General features: G+C 41.0%; 1 protein-coding gene across 9 annotated transcripts in view; it reads right to left on the bottom strand.

The window, feature by feature from the left end:
- The window catches only part of Spn (Spinophilin), a 171,735-nt gene that overhangs the window by 31,279 nt on the left and 120,217 nt on the right, over positions 1-20,239 (bottom strand). For 6 of the 9 annotated variants that reach the window (XM_065230358.1, XM_065230363.1, XM_065230365.1 and 3 more), the window contains exons 4-7: positions 19,300-19,332; positions 5,154-6,112; positions 4,995-5,092; positions 4,555-4,938 (exon numbers count right to left, since the gene is read on the bottom strand). In XM_065230358.1, coding sequence (XP_065086430.1) covers positions 4,555-4,938; positions 4,995-5,092; positions 5,154-6,112; positions 19,300-19,332 — 1,474 coding nt within the window. Of the gene's footprint in view, positions 1-4,554; positions 4,939-4,994; positions 5,093-5,153; positions 6,113-19,299; positions 19,333-20,201; positions 20,223-20,239 lie in introns of all 9 variants that reach the window. The other 3 variants (XM_065230361.1, XM_065230364.1, XM_065230362.1) reach the window with 2 other exon arrangements.

Raw genomic sequence — 20,239 nt, 5'->3', positions numbered from 1 at the left:
TAAAAGATATTTCCGAAATGATCCGGAGAAGGCCTGGTATGAAAACGACTTCGTTTTCGGCAAAGGGTGTGTTCTTTCAATTATAAATTTCAACGTCTTATTGCCTTCACACCTGGGGGCAAGACAGCTGTACTCAGAGTAAATATATTTGCAGCGAGTAAATCAGAGTTACTCATATTTACTCAAAAATGATCAAAGTAGTCTCGATTTTCTGATCAAAGAAAGTATCGTCTGACAGCATATTTCGTTTGAAGCATCTGTTCGCCCATTTGAAAGATCTAATCGCTCGTTTAACAAATCAAATTGTGGACAAACGAAATGCTCTTGTGGTGGTTTAACTGCACGACGGTTTTACGAGGCTTGTCGTTCGTGTGTGGCTTGGATGCCTTTCAGGCGCCTTCCCTCGTTGGTGAGGATTGGCATGGCCTAGGACGATACAGGAGTGACGGGAGTGACCCGTTCCAAAAGGGGAATGCTCCTTTTCGGTTACCTGAGGTACAACTTGAGCTTTAAACTTCCTTCGTGGTCAATAGAATTGGTCCTTGACTGCTGATTGTGGTATATTATGTAGCTGCTGATTCTACGCCAGATTAGGTCAGCTCTGACCAGCTTCGTGGAGTTTGTTAAGGTTCAACAATTAAATTTGTATTCTTAGAAGAAGTAAACAAATTATGTACCTTTTGTGGAACCTTAACATTAATAATCATGCACACTTAGTTTTTTTCTACCGAGCTCGGCTGTGCAAATCTTGGCAAAAATAAGTTTCACTGAGATCTCAGCAAAAGTGACATTTGATTACTGAGTCTCGGATAATGCTTAGTAAACAAATGAAATGTTTGCCGAGATCTCAGTAAAACTGTTTTGCCGAGATTTGCACAACCGAGCTCGGTAGAAAAAACTAAGTGTGTGCCATGGTCAACAACCATAAACAGTGCCGTACCGTTTTTGGAAACACGGCCCCATATGTTTATTTCCTCAATTTTGTGCCCAGAGCACAACATTTCATGAAATATCAAGCGTCTAATCCCTAAAGAATGATCGAGTAATGTTATAAATCGAATGGAGCTTTCGTTGAATTTATAGACAGCATAACACGCAAAAATCATTTGTTACCAATAATGGGAAGGCACTGTATTCTTATCTTTTCGTAAATCGTGCAGCCTGTATGTACTCTATTATTTGTGTAAATTACGTTTTCATCGAGTTTCTGGAAGTTTTAAAAAATATAAAAATTGGATTTATTGAATTAATTTAGCCTAATCCGAACCTATCGAACCGCCTCAAAAGTCCCTACACAGAAATTCCAAGAAAGCGTCAACTTACTTTGCTTGACAGCATCGGTTTCAACATTATTTTCAATATAACAATCAGGTTGCTATGTGTATATACACACTTAGATTTTTCTACCGAGATCGGCTGTGCAAATCTCGGCAAAAAACGTTTCACTGAGATATCAGCAAACATTTCATTTGTTTGCTGAGATTCTGCTAAGCATTATCCGAGACTCAGCAATCAAATGTCACTTTTGCTGAGATCTCAGTAAAACTTATTTTGCCGAGATTTGCACAGCCGAGCTCGGTAGAAAAAACTAAGTGTGTAAGATATTGAGCTCACGTTGAGTTACTCAGAGTTACTCAAAATTAACTCGGGTTTTACTCATGATCGAAAGCTGTCTTGCCCCCAGCTTCACACCACTAATCCGAACTAGTGAGTGAACTGCGTCAAGCAGTTTTGCCGTGACTTTCTACCAGCGATTTCACAAAACTGGACCAACTAATTTCTATTTGTTTATGAAACGCACAAATGTTGCTTACTTTTCTCGAGGTTTTAGAAGAAAAAATCGTAAAATAATGTTTTATTTCAACTGCTCGACTGAAGTGGTTAATTGAACAAATGTATCAATTCCGGTATAAACTAAGAGGAAAGGTTTTATTTTAAATAAATTTTCCTTGTTATTACCCTCCGAAATCGCGAGTGGTAAACACATATTCGTTATCTGCCTTAAAAATGGAACCGAAATCCAAAATTTCATCAATTTTTATACATTGGAACTATTTTAAATAAGTACGATTACATTAGCAAAAATCACCACCATAGCGCTCCTCGGCGGGAATTTGTATGGGAGCGAGCTGTCAACGAATAGATTTAGTGTCAACGATCGAAAATTAAAATCTTGATTTCAAAATCGAGATGAATATCTACGGGATCGATACAAATATCGTTGTGCTCAGAAAACGAAACTGTATCAGATGAGGTATAAAAATCGGTATATTTTTCGAAGTTAAACAACTCAATTGTGATGGTACGGTACATTTGCAAAAGAAGAGAACAAGTACAATCAGTCGATCAGTTTTCAGTCGTGTCCGTTAATTAAAAAGCCGTAGTCGTTGGGGGTTATTCCGAGAGTCAAAGTGACTTTTGTCATTAGTGAAGTGAGAAAAGTCATGTCGTGGTGTGGTGACTATCTGTGTAAATCAAATGGAGAATAGCGTCACCACGACGTAACTTTAATCACTTCACCAGTGACAAAAGTCACTTTGACTCTCGAAATAACCCCCTTTGACGCCACATAAAGTGAAACTTTTTAGCGGCGCATGAACATCTAGAATCTTTTTCGTGTCTATGCAATATGCCAAAATGTTCGCAATGGAGTGCTAAAAAACTGTGTTTAATTACCGTTTGTATCATCACTATGATAAATTGTGTCACTACTATTATAATCGCCATTCAATGATAAGATTTTCCTCGTCAAACATCTTTGCTTGACAATTGTGGAATGCACACAAAACAAACAGGTTGCTATGAGCAACTCGAGTTACTCAGAGTTACTCAAAATTTACTCCAATTTTACTCATTATCAAAAGTTGTTTTCCCCTTAGGTATCAGTTAATACACGTTGAATATTTATATTTCATATTTTATATAATGCAAAAACTAAATATGCTAACTAACTTGTGCCAAAACTGCCTCACTTACCCTATTGAAAAAAACAATTCAAATACTATTGATTTTAAGCAAAAAAATTTTTTATCGGGTTCGATAACTTTAGACTGAATGGAAAATCTTTCGTTTTAGCACTTTTCAAAACCAAATTGTTGAATATCAAAACAACAAAAGACCTTCTGGGAAGGAAAGGGTTCAGAAAAAAATGAAGATCTTGAACTAAAAAAAATTAAATTTTCGATTCCCGAGGATTGTAAATTATATTTTTGATAGGCTATGCTATAGCTCTCTAAAAAATAATCATTCACTTAACGGTATCGATTTGGAAGTAACTTTAATGCTTGTTTTTTGCAAAGTATTTAACAGTAAATCGAAAACCAAAATTCAGAAACTGTTACCAAGTCGGGCATGCATTAACGGAAGTAATTTAAAGGCTTTTAAAGAGAAAAAAAACTGGCGGGGAATCGATATTTGGGCCGCTTCGTATAAAGCCATGCACAGGAGGAAAACATAAAGTAAAAACATGACTGTGACTGCTTCTCCCACTGAATGGAGAGACCGAAATAAAAAGAATCAAATTCACCTTACCGTCTTATTACGTAAAGTTACTGGATGATGACTGTGTGTGATCCCGTGTTGCATTCGGGATTCGACTGTTCTACATTGTTTTGCTATAAAAATCACATCAAAAACCATGCAGCAGCAGAAAACCAAAGCAAAATTGTTTGAACAATGGATAGGAACAATGCAATGATTGAAGCAACGGAAAAGTAAAATAAAAAACACATTGATTGAAACTGGGGAAAAATCAAAATCCGGTGAAAGGCACAATTTCGTCGAAACAATAAGTGATTTTCTTGGCTGGAAAATCAAACGTTGTTCGGTGCATATAAATAGCAAAGCATTGTGCGGAAGAAGATTCTTTTTTTTTTCGTTTTGCTTTTCATAATAACTCAATGAGAGGTGGGGTTATTGGGACAGGAAATGGAATAGTATAGTCCAACACATAAAAAAAAAGTTCACCGCATAAATAATGAATAACTCCATTTAGTGTGCTGAGGAGGCATTATAAAACCAGTACAGTATGGATCAATTACCGCTTTATGCTGCCCAACATTCCAATGATGCGTTATTTTTTTTATTTGTATTTAATACGGATGAGAAAAAGTAGAACGAGAAACGAGAAAAACAAAATGAGCACAGGAACGTATAACAACACACACACATGGAATTTTGCAGCAGCAGCAGCATCCCAACCGCGGGGTTCATATAAAAGGAAGCACATTGAAACTGATCTTTGTTACTGCTCTGTTTGAAATGACTACTAAGTATGAAACAACTACGCGCGGCTCACCAACGGTTTTCGTTTGTTGTGAGATTTACCGGGGGCGCGCAAAAATTGAAGCAAATTCGAACCAACAACAGGTGTGCGCAAAATGGCAAAAGCATTTTCCGAACAGAGCGAATCCTGTCATTCATGATTCATGAGAAAATGATAATCCATATGCGCGAATGAATGCTGCTTTTCATGATGGGCCTTAACAGCGCAGAGTAGTGATCGATGGAGGCGACAAATCGAAGTGAAACATAGAGCAAAAGCATAGAAATTACCTCTTGCAGAATCCGTCGTAGCGATTCCACATCACTGGAGCGGGCGGCTTCCGTTTCGAACAGCGATTCGGCCGTCGCTCCCGTCGGACTGACCGGTCCTTCCGAAACGCTGGAATTGGCCGACACCGGCAGGGTGGAGTCTTCGGAGATTTCCGTATTTCGCCGGAGGTAGTCCTCCAGCTGGCGTTTGACCCGTTCCTCCTTTTCGCGATCCGCTTGCAAACTCTGACGGATCAGTTGTGCGACCTCGGAATTTTCCGGGTCGCGTTCCCGTCCGATCTGGAACCGCACCAGACCGGATGTGTTACGCAATACCGAGGCGGCGTATGCCTGCGTAACACCGACTAGACTCTTGCCATCGACTTCGATGATTTGATCGTTCACCTAGCAGAAAGATAAAGTTTAGTTTATGGAATTCCATGAATTTATTAGTAATCTACCTGTATCCTGCCGTCGCGTGCTGCCGCACCATTATCGGTAATGGTTTTGACGAAGATTCCGAGCTTCTCCAAACCGGCATCCGCACCCACACCCATACCTGTGAAACAAATACCCGAATTCAATACAACGATCGTCACCAGTTACTCAATCCTACTCACCAATGATGCTCAACCCCAACCCCTCCGGTCCCTTCATCAGTTCCACCGGGAAAACGTTCATCTTCTCCACCCGCTTCTCGAGTTCGTACTCAGCGGACGCTGCCACCGGATCGACGTCCTCATTCCGCCGATCGTAATCGTTCACCGAAAACGTTGAAAACACCTGCATCGGATTGGTGCTGAACTTCACCTTGGTGCTCTTCTTTATGACCCGACAATCCTCCTCCTCGTCATCCCGGTCCGAATCCAGCAGTCCCGGTACCTCCATCCAAAAGTTGCCATCCTCGAAGAAATGCACCCCATCCTGATTGACAAACACCTCCTTGCTCTTCACCGGCGGATACTCCGGAATGTAGAACCCGGAGTTGTTACTCTCATCCGCCGAAACGTCCGCCTCCGCGTCGTTCGTCAGTTGTTCCTCCTGTTTGCTCAGATTCAAGCTCTCCGTGGTGGTTACACTCGGCATCGAATCACCGGAAACGTACGAATCCTGCAGGATCGACGACGAATCCAGAATGGTTTGGTTCAGCAGATCGGTCGTATTGTTGCCGAGGCTGGTCTCCTCGAACTGACTAGTGGAATTGTTACGGCTCGGCGGAGCCGGTGGTTCCAACCCGTTAGTGGCGGCGCCGTGCGGTGGAGGAGGAGGCGGAGGTTTATCCCGGGGAGCGGTAGTTCCATTTTTGGCAGGTGCCTCCAGGACATCCTTCAACCAGTCCGGTTCTTCCGTTGCCGACGGTGGGGGTGTGGGTTCCACAATGGCAGCCGCCGGAGGAGACGGTTGCGGTGAATCATGCTGTTGCTCTTCATTACGGAATCCCTGCGGAGGGGATTGTAGTGGCTGTGGAAGTGGTGGCAGTGGCGTGTCTTGTTGGGAATCGGTTTCGGCTTTGGTTTTGTTGTTGAGCAAAATCTGCTCCACCTCGCGGGCCTGTTCGTCCGAGAGGAGTGGCTGTTGCCTGTTTGGAAGTGATGGGATAAGCGTGTTAGATAGGGGGAATTTGATTCAAACCAAAGGGCAGTGAAACGGCAGTCAAATAAAGTCAATTTAGAGGAAAGTTTGGAAGTAATGAATGTAATTAAAACGTTAAATTTGGTATTATTTAGACCCTGTTCTTTTGAGGGCGAGAGTTGGAATATGCTTATGCGTGAGTCAGCTTCAATGAGTGATTTTCGTATGAATATGAACAGCCGCCTCATTATTGACAGTCTCATGAAAGTCTGAATGATTGGGAAGTAAACAAGTCACTGGCAGCACTTACAGCAGAGCGCTCAGTCAGCACGTTAGTTTATTCTTCCGTTGTTTTTTTGTTAATTACTTTATTTGTACAGGCTCAATCGAATAAACTTTACAGAGCCAAGTTATCATTTTCTTTATACATTATAAATGTCTTAAATCTAAAATTAAAAGATTTGAACCGATTACTCGTGGTCTTCTCGAAGTTAGTGGATGACAATTGTTTGGATCGGGAGAGGGAAAAGGAGATTTGGAATATGATTTATGACTGAAGCGACTGAATTCAATTGACTCAGAGCATATTTTTCCATACGAAATCTACTCATATTTGGGAAAACCTGCAGGGACTCGCCAAATGCGAAAAATTTCAAATGTTACCACTCAGAATTCCATGTAACTTCGCATAATTGTTCGATAGGGGGAATGAATCAAGTTTGTGCTGGAATGCGGCTTTTATGACTCACGCCGAATTTTTCAAAAAGGAATTTTCTATATTTGTCAATAAACCATAGCACGCAAACGGTTCATCTAATCGAAATATTTATGTGATTTGTGCATAGGAAACGATTTTCTGGACTAAAAAAATATGTTTCTGGATAAAAAAGAATACAAATTATTTGTGAAAAAAAAGTTCAAAATTTATGTTTTATGTGTATATTTTTTAGAAAATGCAATACAACCAACTTTACCTCAAACGTCATTTTGATTAGATGAGCTGTTTTCGTGCTATGATTTATTGAAAAATATAGATCAAGCCATTTTAAAAAATTAGGCGTGAATATAAATGGCCGAATTCCGGCTGAAACTTGGTTCATTACCCCTAGTGAACAATTATGCGAAGTTTCATGGAATTCGAGAAGGGAAACATAAAATCGATTCGTCAGTTGCTCACGTCATCCATGGATGGTCCCTAACTTACCATGTAAATATTCGAAGACCACTATGCCGAATTGATAGATTGAGCATAGAAATTCTTAAGATCTACGGAATGACATTTGAATTCTTGAACTAAGATTTGTTTGATACTACATAAGAAAATTTGCAATATTTTGAGGCAAGGCCAGTATTTTACGTTCTTCAACTTTGAGAGATTTCTGACTTCAATTATATGGCCAATTTTAAAGATCTCAGATTTAAAAAAGAATCATGACTCTTGAAATAAGACAAAATTTTAGGATTCTGACACTTCGAAACATTGGCTAGATAATTAAGATGAGAATGCCAAATGAGTTGAAGAGAATTGTAGGGGAATTCCAAAGATAAAGGATTGGTGGGGATATTTTCAATGGACTTTGACTACAAATTTCAGGTAATTTTGAGAAGTATTTGAAGATAATTTCAAGGAGAATGATCGACTAATTGATCACAGTGAAATTCTGAAGAGAGCTGCAAGGAAATATCGATAATAATTCAAAGGGAATTCCTTCTTAATATGAGGGAAATGGATGTAATGTCGGCCTAAATGCTCCTAATTTGGGCCCTTGCATAAATTCAGCAATCGACTAAATTTTCAATAGCGACCAAAAATATCCATTAGTACCGTCCCAATGATGCGTTCATCTAGATAAAATTGATAAATAGAAGATTTTTAGCGATGGGCCCAATCTTAGATCCATTAGAGCTATTTCCCCTAGTTCAAACATGTTCTTTGCAGAACGAGGGTTTGGCAGGAAATTTTGAGTATCTTGCCAAAGAAACTTTGTTCCTGGTGATTTTGAAGAAAGTTAAAAAATAAAATAAAATAAAGATAGTTTCAAGAGAATTCCCTGTGAATTTCAAGAAATCCTCTCAAGAGTATTTCGAGATGGATGTCAAGGAAATTTTGTATAGAATTCTGAAGTGATATCCAATTAAATTTTGGGATAGTACTTGTCTAAATTCTTAATGGCATACCAAGAGATTTCTAGGAGCATTTCAAGTGAATTGTAAAGAATATAATGAAGAGACATTAAAGCACATTCTTGCGAGATTTTTGAATAACACAAAGACAAATCTAGAGTGAATTTCCAGACTTTTTCTGGAGGAAATTCCAAAAGTGTTTTCAAAGAATGCTGAGACTTTTGTAGAGAGTAGAGGGTGTTCCCGATATTGGACAGATTCATGAAATTATTGAGGTGAATCCTGAAATTAAAAGTAATTCTGATGACATCTTGAAATTATCCTCAGAAAATCTTTGAGAAAATTCGCAAAAATAGCCTGAGATGAATTCCAAAGAAATAATTCAGTTAAGCTTTAGATTCCATATACAGAAATTCAAGATCAAGGATTAACATATTTATTAACTCATAATAATTTTAAATATTACAAAGAGGTTGAATGGATTTCAATTTTTTTTATGGAGGGAATTCCAAAAGTGTTTTGCTAGGATTTCTGAGACTTCTATGGAGAATAGCGGGTATTCCCGATATTGCACAGAATCATGAGAATCATTATTGATTACATTTAAATTAAGCATGAAACCAAATGCGATTGAGCCGCAGAGATCACGGAACATCTTTTAAAATGTCTAACCTTCCTAATAAACAATTTAGCATTCTAAAAACAAAATAAGCCTGTTTTTAGCTACATAAGGTTGATCTGCAGCTAAAACTGCTTACTGAGTGCTAGGTTTTTGGTGTATCCCTGAAGCTTCTTAAATTGTCCAGCAGTACTTGAAACTTCCTTAAAGTTCTTTCAATTTTTCTTACATTAATCGCACTTCCCTGATGACTCCTCCATTTTCCTGCAATGTTTGGAACATTATTGGAATTTTGGTGTCTGTCAAGTGCATGTTTTGCAATTTTCTTTAAATTAACGAAACTGCTCTGAAGTTATTTTCTTACTCAAAGTTCTCGAGACTTTCCTGATGAAACTGCCCGAAAATCTGTCTGAAGTCTTTTAGACATCCCTGAAAATCTTGGAACTTGATCGCTCTCAGTTTTAATTTATCTGATCTTCGCTGCAGTTCACACAATTTATCTGAAGTTCTCAAAACAGTCATGAAGTTATCGGAACTTCCCTTTAAGTGTGCCTCTATTTTCCCTACGAGAAGTTACGAACCAGCCACTGGCAAAAAGTCACTCTAACAAAACAAAATCGTTTTCATGGATCGTCCCTGAAGCTTCCACAATTTTCCTAAGACTATCGGAACTTTGAATTACCTAATCTACTCAGAACATCGTTGAGAGTCAAAGTTATTTTGAGTTGAAGTAAATTGCACTGCCCTGAGGTTCTCTGATGTTCTCTGTTGCTCTCGGAGCTTTCATGGAATCTTATAAAATCTCCTGAAGTGCTTCTTAAAAAAAAATCTGATGCTCTGAAATTCATGGACCTGTCCAAAAAACTTTAAGCATCAATGAGGTCTTCCAGATTTGAAAACAGTTCTTGAAATATTTCTAAGTTTTCAAACTGTCTCTGAAGTTTTCTGGACTATTCTGAAATTCCCGGAACTTCTTAAAGGTTCTGAAAAAATTTTCCAAAATTTTTTGGAACTTTCCTGCTTGGAACATTCTCTTACGGATTATTAGACTTTTCGGGACGAATTAGAAGGAACCGCATAGAAATTCATGAAGCTCCCTAAAAGAGTCCGATGGTTTTTCGGTAGTTCTGAAAACTTCCCAGAAATTCTTGGAACTTCTTTTAATTTTTCGGAACTTCTTTAAACTTGCTTAAACTGCCGTGACGTTAAATAGGGCTTCCCTGACGTCCTCTCATCTTTTCTGAACTTCTCACTCGTTTTATAGAACTGTACTGAAGTTCTCAGATTCGCCCAGATATTCCCGTAAATTTCCATAATTTCAATAAAACTACCCTGAACATTTCTGATCCCCACAGAAGTTCTAGAAATTTTCCAAACAATTATGGAACTGTACTGAAGCAATCGGAACTTCCCTGAAGCTCTTGAAATTCTTGCAACTACTCTGAAGTTTTGGAATCTGTCTTGCAACTCTTATAAAACACCCAAAACTTCTTAATTGTTCAAAATAATTTGTTTGGAGTTAATAGAAGTACACTGGAACCTCCATTTACGAACCAAACTGGGGGTTCGTAAATCGAATAAGTGCGTAAAGGGTGATACGGTCAAAATTTGGTCAATATCAACTTGACGTATTTCTTTCAATTTTGCATTTAAAAAACCTGAACACCTCTCATTTTGAAGGTGTGTGTGTGTAGAATGTTGCTCCTATTTTGATTTTGGAATTCACTCTTCAGTTGTCAAAATGCCGTCCAAGCAAGAAGAGCAGCGTATCAAAATTTTGCTCGCGCATCGCGAAAATCCGAGCTGCTCGCACGCAAAGTTGGCAAAATCGCTAAAAGTTGCCAAATCAACCGTTACAAATGTAATTAAAGTGTTTGGGGAACGTTTGTCGACAGCCAGGAAGTCTGGATCGGGGGGGAATCGAAAACCGGAAGCCGCTGAGACAACAAAGAGAGTTGCCGGTAGTTTCAAGCGAAACCCTAACCTCTCTCTCCGAGATGCCGCAAATAAGCTGGATGTATCGTCTACAACCGTGCATCGAGCCAAAAAACGAGCCGGACTATCGACTTACAAGAAGGTAGTGACTCCAAATCGCGATGATAAACAAAATACGACGGCCAAAGCGCGATCCTGGAGGCTGTACACGACGATGCTGACGAAGTTTGACTGCGTGGTAATGGACGACGAAACCTACGTCAAAGCCGACTACAAGCAGCTTCCGGGACAGGAGTTTTATACGGCAAAAGGAAGGGGAAAGGTAGCAGATGTTTTCAAGCACATGAAACTGTCAAAGTTCGCAAAGAAATATCTGGTTTGGCAAGCCATCTGTACCTGTGGCTTGAAAAGCAGCATTTTCATAGCTTCCGGGACTGTCAACCAAGAAATTTACGTGAAAGAGTGTTTGAATAAACGTCTGCTGCCTTTCCTGAAGAAACACGGTTGTTCCGTACTGTTTTGGCCGGATTTGGCATCTTGCCATTACGGTAAAAAGGCCATGGAGTGGTACGCCGCCAACAACGTGCAGGTGGTTCCCAAGGACAAGAACCCTCCCAACACGCCAGAGCTCCGCCCAATTGAGAAATACTGGGCTATTGTCAAGCGGAACCTAAAGAAGACCAAAAAACTGCTAAGGGCGAGCAGCAGTTCAAGGCAAACTGGCTTTCTGAGGCGAAAAAGGTGGACAAGGTGGCTGTACAAAATCTGATGGCAGGGGTCAAGCGTAAGGCCCGGCAATTCGGATTTGGAAAAGCGGAAGCCTAACTGAATATTTTTCCTGAATTTTATACTAATTGAACTTGAAAAAGAAATTTAATTTGATTTTTTAAATAAACGATTTCACCGATTTACACGCGTTTTCCCTTGACCAAATTTTGACCGTATCACCCTTTAAAGAACTCGTTATTTGGGATTTACTTCGTAAAAAAAAAAGGTTTTTATATTGTCAAATACACCACAATATGCGTATGGAATCGGAGTGACGTGTAGGACCCGAGGATTTATGTTTGACGCCATTTTGAAACTCAAGTAGGTTACTTCCGGTTACAGAAATATTGTAAAACTCTGCCAAATACCTCACAATTGACCATTTTGTCAAGCAGTTTTGGCGTGACTTTCTACCAGCGATTTCACAAAACTGGACCAACTAATTTCTATTTTTTGTGAAACGCACAAATCTAGACCAACAATTAATTATATGATTTGAGTAGTAGCTATACTGAAGATCCGAGAGATGTCGTAGGAAAATCATTTTTGCAGTATGGAGAATATCAGAAAATCCACGATTTGTGACTTATCATGCTTTCACAGAAGGAAACAAATAAACGAGTGTTTACCTTATCACCATAGTAATGTACTCGTGCAATTTTTGTGCATCTAAAATTGCCCATAAAGACGATAATGAATAAAAACTGAAAATTGTCATGCATTTCCAAATGGTTTCCTACCATTCCCATACATTCGAAAGTGACTGGCCCTCTGGATGTGGATGATATCAATAACAACAAAACATGATTAATTGAAATAGGCGGAACAACCAAACGTAAACAATGGCTTTAATCGCAAATTTCTGGAGAATCAAAATACACCCATGCAAATTAACAATACCATTCGATCCAGGAAGTTTGCTCTATCAGATGGTGGTGTTAGATTGCGTGAATGTGTTTTGATTTTCGAGAAATTTGCAATTAAAGTCATTGTTTACGTTTGGTTGTTCCACCTATTTCAATTGTTGGTCTAGAAATGTTGGCTACTTTTTTCGAGGTTCTAGAATAAAAAATCTTAAAATCTTAAATCTTCATTTCAAAGTTTGAGTGGTAGTAAACGTCATTTTATCTGCTCGAATGAAGTGGTTAATATCTGGGGGGAGGATGTGCTGTCAAATCAGCCTACTGATCATCTTGTATGAAACTGGTTCCAAACGTAAACAAACGCTGTAGGTTTCTTATGGCTTGTTTACGTTTGGAACCAGTTATGCGAGGTAGGCGACGATTGTTCGTATTTGACAGCCACCTCCCCCCCTTGGTTAATATGGCCTGCAAAAAGATAAACGTCAAAGTTTGTTTATCTTTCGTTAAGTGCGCTGTGCAATCAGGGCAGCGTTCTTCCAGGCGTTTTCCCCCGATGGATTGGAAGTGGCTATTCAGGAAGCATGCCATACTGTTTTGCAGCATTTCGCATATAAAATGGAACAGCTGAAGAGTTGACCCTTCCGCCGAACAAAATCGCGGCTATAGATCGGAAACCAGCCAATCTCCGCTAACTGACAGTTTCAGTGGTTTACTGTAGGTGCTGATGCAAGCTACTCCAATCGTCATCTATACGTAAGAACTGGAGAAGGCTGGTCTGTTTTTAGACTGTTTTAACACCGGTCAGAACGTGATGCAAACGCTTACTTCACTCTTGTCCGCCAGATGCTCAGAAGTTGATGGTACCGGTTCAGCCGTACCAACAGTCTTCTAAAGAAGAACATTTAGCTTAAATCGACTTCCCTTCGTTAGCATCGCTTGAATTGTTCATCCTACTTTGTCTATCCTTCGAGATTTCCTTGTGATAAATTTTGCTTTTATTCTCTATGAGAACTCATCTTTTAAGCTTGTGACTGTATCTGCCAACTCTTCATTAGTTCCTATTGGTTCCACACGAAAAGTGGTGTCTGATATATGTATTTACATTCAGTATTACTTGCCATTGCAATACATCCATGGTTGTCTTCGTATATTGTGAATGGTTCTTCAGCTTGCAGTACACTTAAGATGCCCTTCAGTCAGGTTCCTTCGGATGCCGCAGCGCTTGGTGCCACGTACTCAGCCTCGCTTGATGACATTGCCACAGTTTGTTGATTTCTGCTTGCCCAACTGACGGTACAGTCGTAGGTCTTGAAAAGGTAACCGCTTATTGATTTTAGATCTGCATCTGCATATCCGGTCAACACTGACAACAACTATCTCGATGACCTGGTCCCCGTCAAGTATCTAACAATCTTCTTCAGAGCTTGCCAGCTGCTATCGCTGGGGCTTTGCTGGTATCTTCCCATATGTCCAACAACATAACAGATGTCAGGTCTGACGCATAGCATAAGGTACATCATACTGCCAAGCAGCTCGCGGTAGGATTGATCAGTACCACAGCTCGATTCGGGAAACGTAAGGCCCTTCTCCATCGGATTTGTCACAGCGTTGCACTTTTCCATTCCAAATTTCTTTAGAAGTTTGTCAATGGCCGCCTCCATCGAAAGTGTAATAAATCATTTTTCTCGATCATATCATAGTCAATTCAAATGCCAAGGAAATGTCTTACTTCTGCGCAATCTGACATCTCGAATTTCAGCTACAATGTTTTCTTCAGTTGATCTACCATACCAATGTTGTCTCCTATCAGGAATAGATCATCCACGTACACTGCTTACCGTGGTTTACAAACAGTAGTCGTGTTTGGAACGGACGAAGTTGTTCTTCAGCAACATACAGTTCAACTTCTCGTTCCAACATCGAGGACTTTGCTTAAGACCATATAACGATTTCGCTAGTTTGCACACTATATTGCTTGGAGCTTCTACTCCTTTTGGAACTGCCATAAACACATTTTCTCTTAGAACACCATATAGGAAAACAGTTTTGACATCCGATTTGTTGGACGTGAAACTTCTTCTGAACAGAGCATTCGTTAAAGCATAGTCCACGCAAGCCTTCTGTTGGAATCCTTTAGCAACCTTTAGCTAGCTTTGTAGCGGATAGGGTTGCCAAATTCGTCCTCTTTGACTCGAAATACCCATTTCGATTGCAACGGCTTGATTCCCTCAGGACGCTTCACAAGTCGCCAAACGTTATTGGAGTGCAAGGAATTCAGTTCATCGTTTACAGCTTTCAACCAGCTCGACCGAACGTAGATACATCTAGAGCACAGGGAGATTGGGCAGCAGAAACCGTTTCCGTTCCAGTTAACATCGTATTTGACTTACCGCAGAACGGGCGCCCCCGTTGGCAAGACCTCGTAGAAGTTTCAACGGAACTTGATCTACGTTCAAAGCGCGAAGGGAGCGCAGTATTTCAAGCTTCACTAAGTGTCATCTTCTTGTGGTCTGCAGGGGTACGCCGAAATTAATCCTCCAACTACAACCTTTTGTATCTCCCGTTCGTGGTGCCTCGTGGTCGCCGTGTCAAGGTTATGAGCAGTATCTAGATGCGAAGGGAGCGCGGCCGGTGTGTTGGAAGCAGTATCTGGTTAGACATCCTCTTGACCATCTGATTCGACATCTTCCCCCCTCTTGCTCGAATCTTCTAGTGCCTGGTAGATTTGCTGCAACACCAGAATCCGCTTCTTCTGCGAAATCGTAAGGAATCACAAACAAGGTGGGCTCGGGCTCTACGTTCATCGTGGACATAAACGGATAATTGTCTTCGTCAAAATTAACGCGACCACACCCTGTACTCATTTGGTGCGTAGCCGACCATTGCTGTCAACTGGCTCTTCGAATCTAGCTTTTTCCGCTGCTGAGTGGGAACCCATGCGTATGCCATGAAACCCAACACTTTGAGCTTCGTCCTATCAGGCTGTTGATTCTTCCATATCTCGATAGGAGTTTTGCTTTCCGAAACAGCATTGGTCGGACTTCTTTTCATGAGATAGACCCCAGCTAGTGCGTTTCGGTGCCTTGATTTCATGATTAACGTCCGATTGAATCTCTCGGAGAATCCATTCTGCTGGGGAGTGTATGGAACAGTTGGTTCTATCTGGGTACCCTTCTAGGAATAGAATCGTGCCTGGTCCTTTGAGCAGTATTCTCTGCCCTGATCCAAGGTAAGCTTCGAGATTCGGTGACCCGTTGCAGCTGAAACCATCGCTTCATAGTTTCGAAACTTCTCGAATACCTCGGACTTCTTTTTCATTGTGAAAATTACTTGTTACACGGTCATACCCAGGCATGGAAAATCATTTGCATTCATTTACATTCATTTGCCTCTAACTTTTTTCATCAACAGCATTCCGCAAAATGATGTATAGAGCTTTTGTAGGTTTTGTTTTCAGTTACAACTTTTGCTTATAATTAAAATCTGTATCTCTTATGCATCACGAACTAGATCGGGCAGAACTTGTTACTGTTTTTCAGTGAATGTAAAATATATTCACTGAAAAATAGTATAGGCTTCTGTTCGCTCTGGTTCGTCGTGCATAAGAGATACGAATTTGACTTGTTAACAAAAGTTGTATCTAATAACAAAACCTACAAAAGCTTTATACATCAATTTGCGGAATGCTGTTCAAGAAAAAAGTTAGAGGCAAATGAATGTAAATGAATGCAAATGATTTTCCATGCCTGGTCATACCTGATACCATTTGCCATCACAAATCAGTATTTCCAGCTACTTATGCACAGATTTGCAGTTGCATGATCCAGGTAAACGTCTAGCTCGTAGAAATCGTCTTTCAGAGGACACATACCTACACCATTGTGGTTCATCTCAGCCGATTTTTCTCCAAACGACTCCTTGACACATGCTCTAGTCAGCTTTTTCACCGATAGAAGGTTCGCTCGCAAATCTGGTGCATAGAGAACGTTGTCTACGGAACACTGAACCCCGAGACTGTTGACTCCAACGATTTTTCCTTTGTGCCTAGCTGTTATGGACTGGTCATCTTTTGCAACACATATAATGACGGGATTCTTCATCCTTTCAAGGGATTCGAAATATCCCTTTTGGTTTACCAGGTGGTCACAAGCTCCTGAGTCCAGCTTGAAGGTAACAACAACCTTTCCTCCACTTGCTGCATTCGCTTCCGCATGAATCTTGCTTCTGCAGTCCTTAGCCATATGTCATTTCTTGTGACACCGATTGCATTTACCTGTGAACTGCCATGGGTTCAGTTTGATTCCAACAAACGCTTCTTCTGCCAACAATCTCTCTCGAACGGCATCAAGGTTCTCCAACGCTGTGACTTACCAACACCTTCGAAATCAGATTTTTTTAAACTTTATTTTAGAGATTTTTAGCCGAAGGCTAGTTCATCTCTTTGTCAAAAGGAGGTCTCAGAAGGAGAATCTCAAAACAGAGTTTTTGTATGAACAGAGTGTTTTGCTTAACATCTACGAACCTTTTGTTGGATTGATTGCTGTTTCTGCGGGTGGACACCGTCATGAGGGCCGACGGCTTATCCCAAATGGCGCCCCACCGCCTGCTAAGGCTGTAGAATACAGCCTTCCTGGCTCTTCATAAGGAGTGACAAATCTGAACAAGACGGCACCGTCACGAGGTCCAAAGGCTCATCCCGTGCGGAACCGTCCCGACAGCCGGAAAAAACTCACAAACAGAAAATGACAAAAGAACCTAACTAAACACAATGGTATAGCTTGGCTTCCCTAAGGAAAACCAAGAGGGCGTCAGCAGCGGATGCTGGAGGTAATCCCGTAGGCCTTCCTGAGGCTGTGGAACTCTGGGCAGACGCAGAGGATGTGCTCGACGGTCGCTGGAACTCCACAAATCACGCAGCTTTTCTTGAAGGGTCCTCCGCCGAAATTGTGGCTTAGTCTACTGTGTCCGGTTCGGAGCCTGAATAACACTTTTTTATCCGGTTGATTCCGGAGGTCCGTCCATGCCTCCGTGCTTCCTTTAATCTTCCGGATAAAAGGTCCCCTGGTGCCGAACCACTGTTCGATCCATGCCTTTCGAGTTGTGGATTTGATCCATCGCTTGATGTCCTGCAACGGCACCTTGTCAGTTAACCAGGGACCAGATGGTCCAGCGAGGTGATCTGCTGCCTCGTTGCCTGGTATCCCACAGTGTGCAGTTATCACCGTATATACAGTGCTGCTCGGGGCGGACGTCAAAGTGGCCTGGATCCACGGATGTGATGGAGCTGCTGAACGGAGTTCCTGTATGGCGCTGTGGGAATCCGTCAGGATGAGGAAAAGACAGAGCATTGCGGCGGAAGACTATTGCTTGCAAGTAAGCCACTTCCGGATACTTCGATGCCAACGCCTGAGTTGGATCGGGAATCGTCAGTGTACCGGTGTGAGAATTCGGCATATCGTGAACTAAGGAGTTCTGCTACAGACCGACGCAAGGCCTGTGAGTTGTCTCCTGCCCTGAACCGGCTCTTAATCCTGCTGTCTATATTGGTGTCGGAAGAGAGCCAACTCCTCTCTCCGTGCCAGTGGGTCCTAGCCACCGGGGGGAGGTCGATGTTGGCGATCGTGCGCAGGATTCTGTTCCCCTCGTCGAGGAGGAAGATCCAGCCATTTCCAGATGTTTTCGCGACAAATGATGCGGCTTTGATGATGGTTGGCAGGATCCCCGCTTCCAAGCAGGCCGAATCGGCAGGAATGGAAGGCAGGAGACCTGAGATAATCCGGATGCTGTTGTTATACGTTGGGCCGAGGATTTCGTTTTGTTTCCCGAGACACGTTAGCTCGGTTCCGTAGAACAGGCGGCTGTCGACGATAGCGAACCGCTCGATTTTTGGATCGGTGGTGCTTGGAGATTGTTTTAAGCAAGTTAATTCGGCTGCGGCAGTTCCGTTTAACCTCGTGGAAGTGAGGGACGAACGATAGTGTGCGGTCAATGAGAACACCCAAGACCCGGACGGAATTTTTCACGGGGATGGCTTGATCGGCGATCCTGATAGGGGTTCCGCTGACTCTGTGCCGCGATGGGCATACATGGCACCTGATACTCTTCCTCGCCGCAAGCTGAAACCCTGCTGTCTCGGCCCATTTTGCTACCGCTGTAACTGCAGCTTGGGTTAGTTTTTTAGTCCTAATTGTAGTGGGCCCTGTGACCACAATGAGAACGTCGTCCGCGTACACAAAGATGTGAATGTTCTTGGGCAGCTGACTGAAGACTCCGTTCATGTCGAAATCAGATCACTTTCTTCTAGTTTTGCTCCAGCTGACTTCAGTTTCCGAATAATCTTGTCGAAAGTCTTCAAATGGTCCTTGATTGATGTATCTTCGACCATTCTCAGCTTTGCGAGTTGCTTAGGAATAAGCGTTTGCGACGAAACCAACTTTTTGGCGCAGATTCCTTCCATAATGTTCCAAATTTCCTTGACGGTTGTTTTAAGGAGATGATCACATTCGTTGCCTTTCCATCCAACTCTTGAAACATCGCTGCTTCAGCCCGGTTGGTTCGTCTTTCTTTACCGTATCCAGCAATCCCGTCGACTTCAGGAGTTTCTCGACTCCAAACTTCAAATTCTCTTGAATTTATAACAGTGGTTTGAATTAAGAAAGAACTATATTTTAAATCTGTACATGACGAGAGTTTGATAACGAATGAACAATGTTTGCACTTGTTGATATCTTCAAACAAACAGGTTACTAGAGTATAGTGACTCCTGATTACTTCGATCTTCAACAGGTATCATATGTAACAAGTATTTGAAGACTTGAATCATGAAAATAGCTACTGTTATTAAAACTAAAGCGTAATTTTTATTTTGTTCAAACTTTTACTTACTTGTGCGAAGAATCTTTCGCAATCATTTCAGCCCTATAAGGATGGTGAAACGAATAAGAATTTAGTACCTTGGGTTGTATATGTATGCGGAAAAATGCAACAGGGTTTCTCAAGCGCAATTAGGAAATATAGGTACACATAAGAGGTGATCCACCAAGTAGGTCCGCTTTAAGAGGAGAGGGGAAGGGTTTAGAAATCTGTTGCAAGTTTGCGTAACGTACTTAAATGGATGCTTCCTAACTAGATAAGTCTAACGATCTGCAAACTATGGAACGGTTTTTTAATAGATGCTACAAGTATAAGGAAAATTGCCTATGAGTGGTAATATTAAAATGCATTCCTTATTAGTTTCACATTACTAGACATGAAATGAATTTGCTATTAAGACATGGCTATTTCTATTTAATTGAATGATCTATACTACCCATAACAGCGTAACAGTCCCATTTAAATAGGAAATCAAGCAAAGATGTGCTTTTATGGGTAGTTATACAATTTGGAAATTTTCTCAAATTCATCGAGACAATTTCATGCAACGGTATAAATGATAAAATATAACACCAAATTTAGAGTAGGAAAAAGAAGAAGATTATAAAATATAGATGAAAACGAATATAAGCCGAAGACAACATATCAAGAAGACTGGCCACTCTCAGTCTTTCTTACACACACACACGCTAAGAGACAGATACACTCTTGCCATCTAACGCGCAATGGTTCAAACTTTGCTCGATTGCAGCGTTACTGTATTCGTCCCTCGGATTTTGACGGAGCAACTACCGGTCTTCTGGATACATTGTCTTCGCCTTACTTCTCCAGAAAAGAAAATATTTGACTGCCCTTGATAAAATGGATGAAAAACAAAAAAATAAAAAAAACTAAAAAACGTCATAAGAAATTACCTGATTTTGTACTCCAAAATACTACACACATAGGTCGA

The sequence above is a fragment of the Ochlerotatus camptorhynchus genome, unplaced genomic scaffold, assembly GCF_037179485.1.
Source record: "Ochlerotatus camptorhynchus isolate MF236.1 unplaced genomic scaffold, CSIRO-AGI_Acam_v1.1 ptg000330l, whole genome shotgun sequence".
Lineage (NCBI taxonomy): Eukaryota > Metazoa > Arthropoda > Insecta > Diptera > Culicidae > Ochlerotatus > Ochlerotatus camptorhynchus.
The sequence above is the reverse complement of the archived record's forward strand: the minus strand, read 5'-3'. Positions and strand labels throughout refer to the sequence as shown.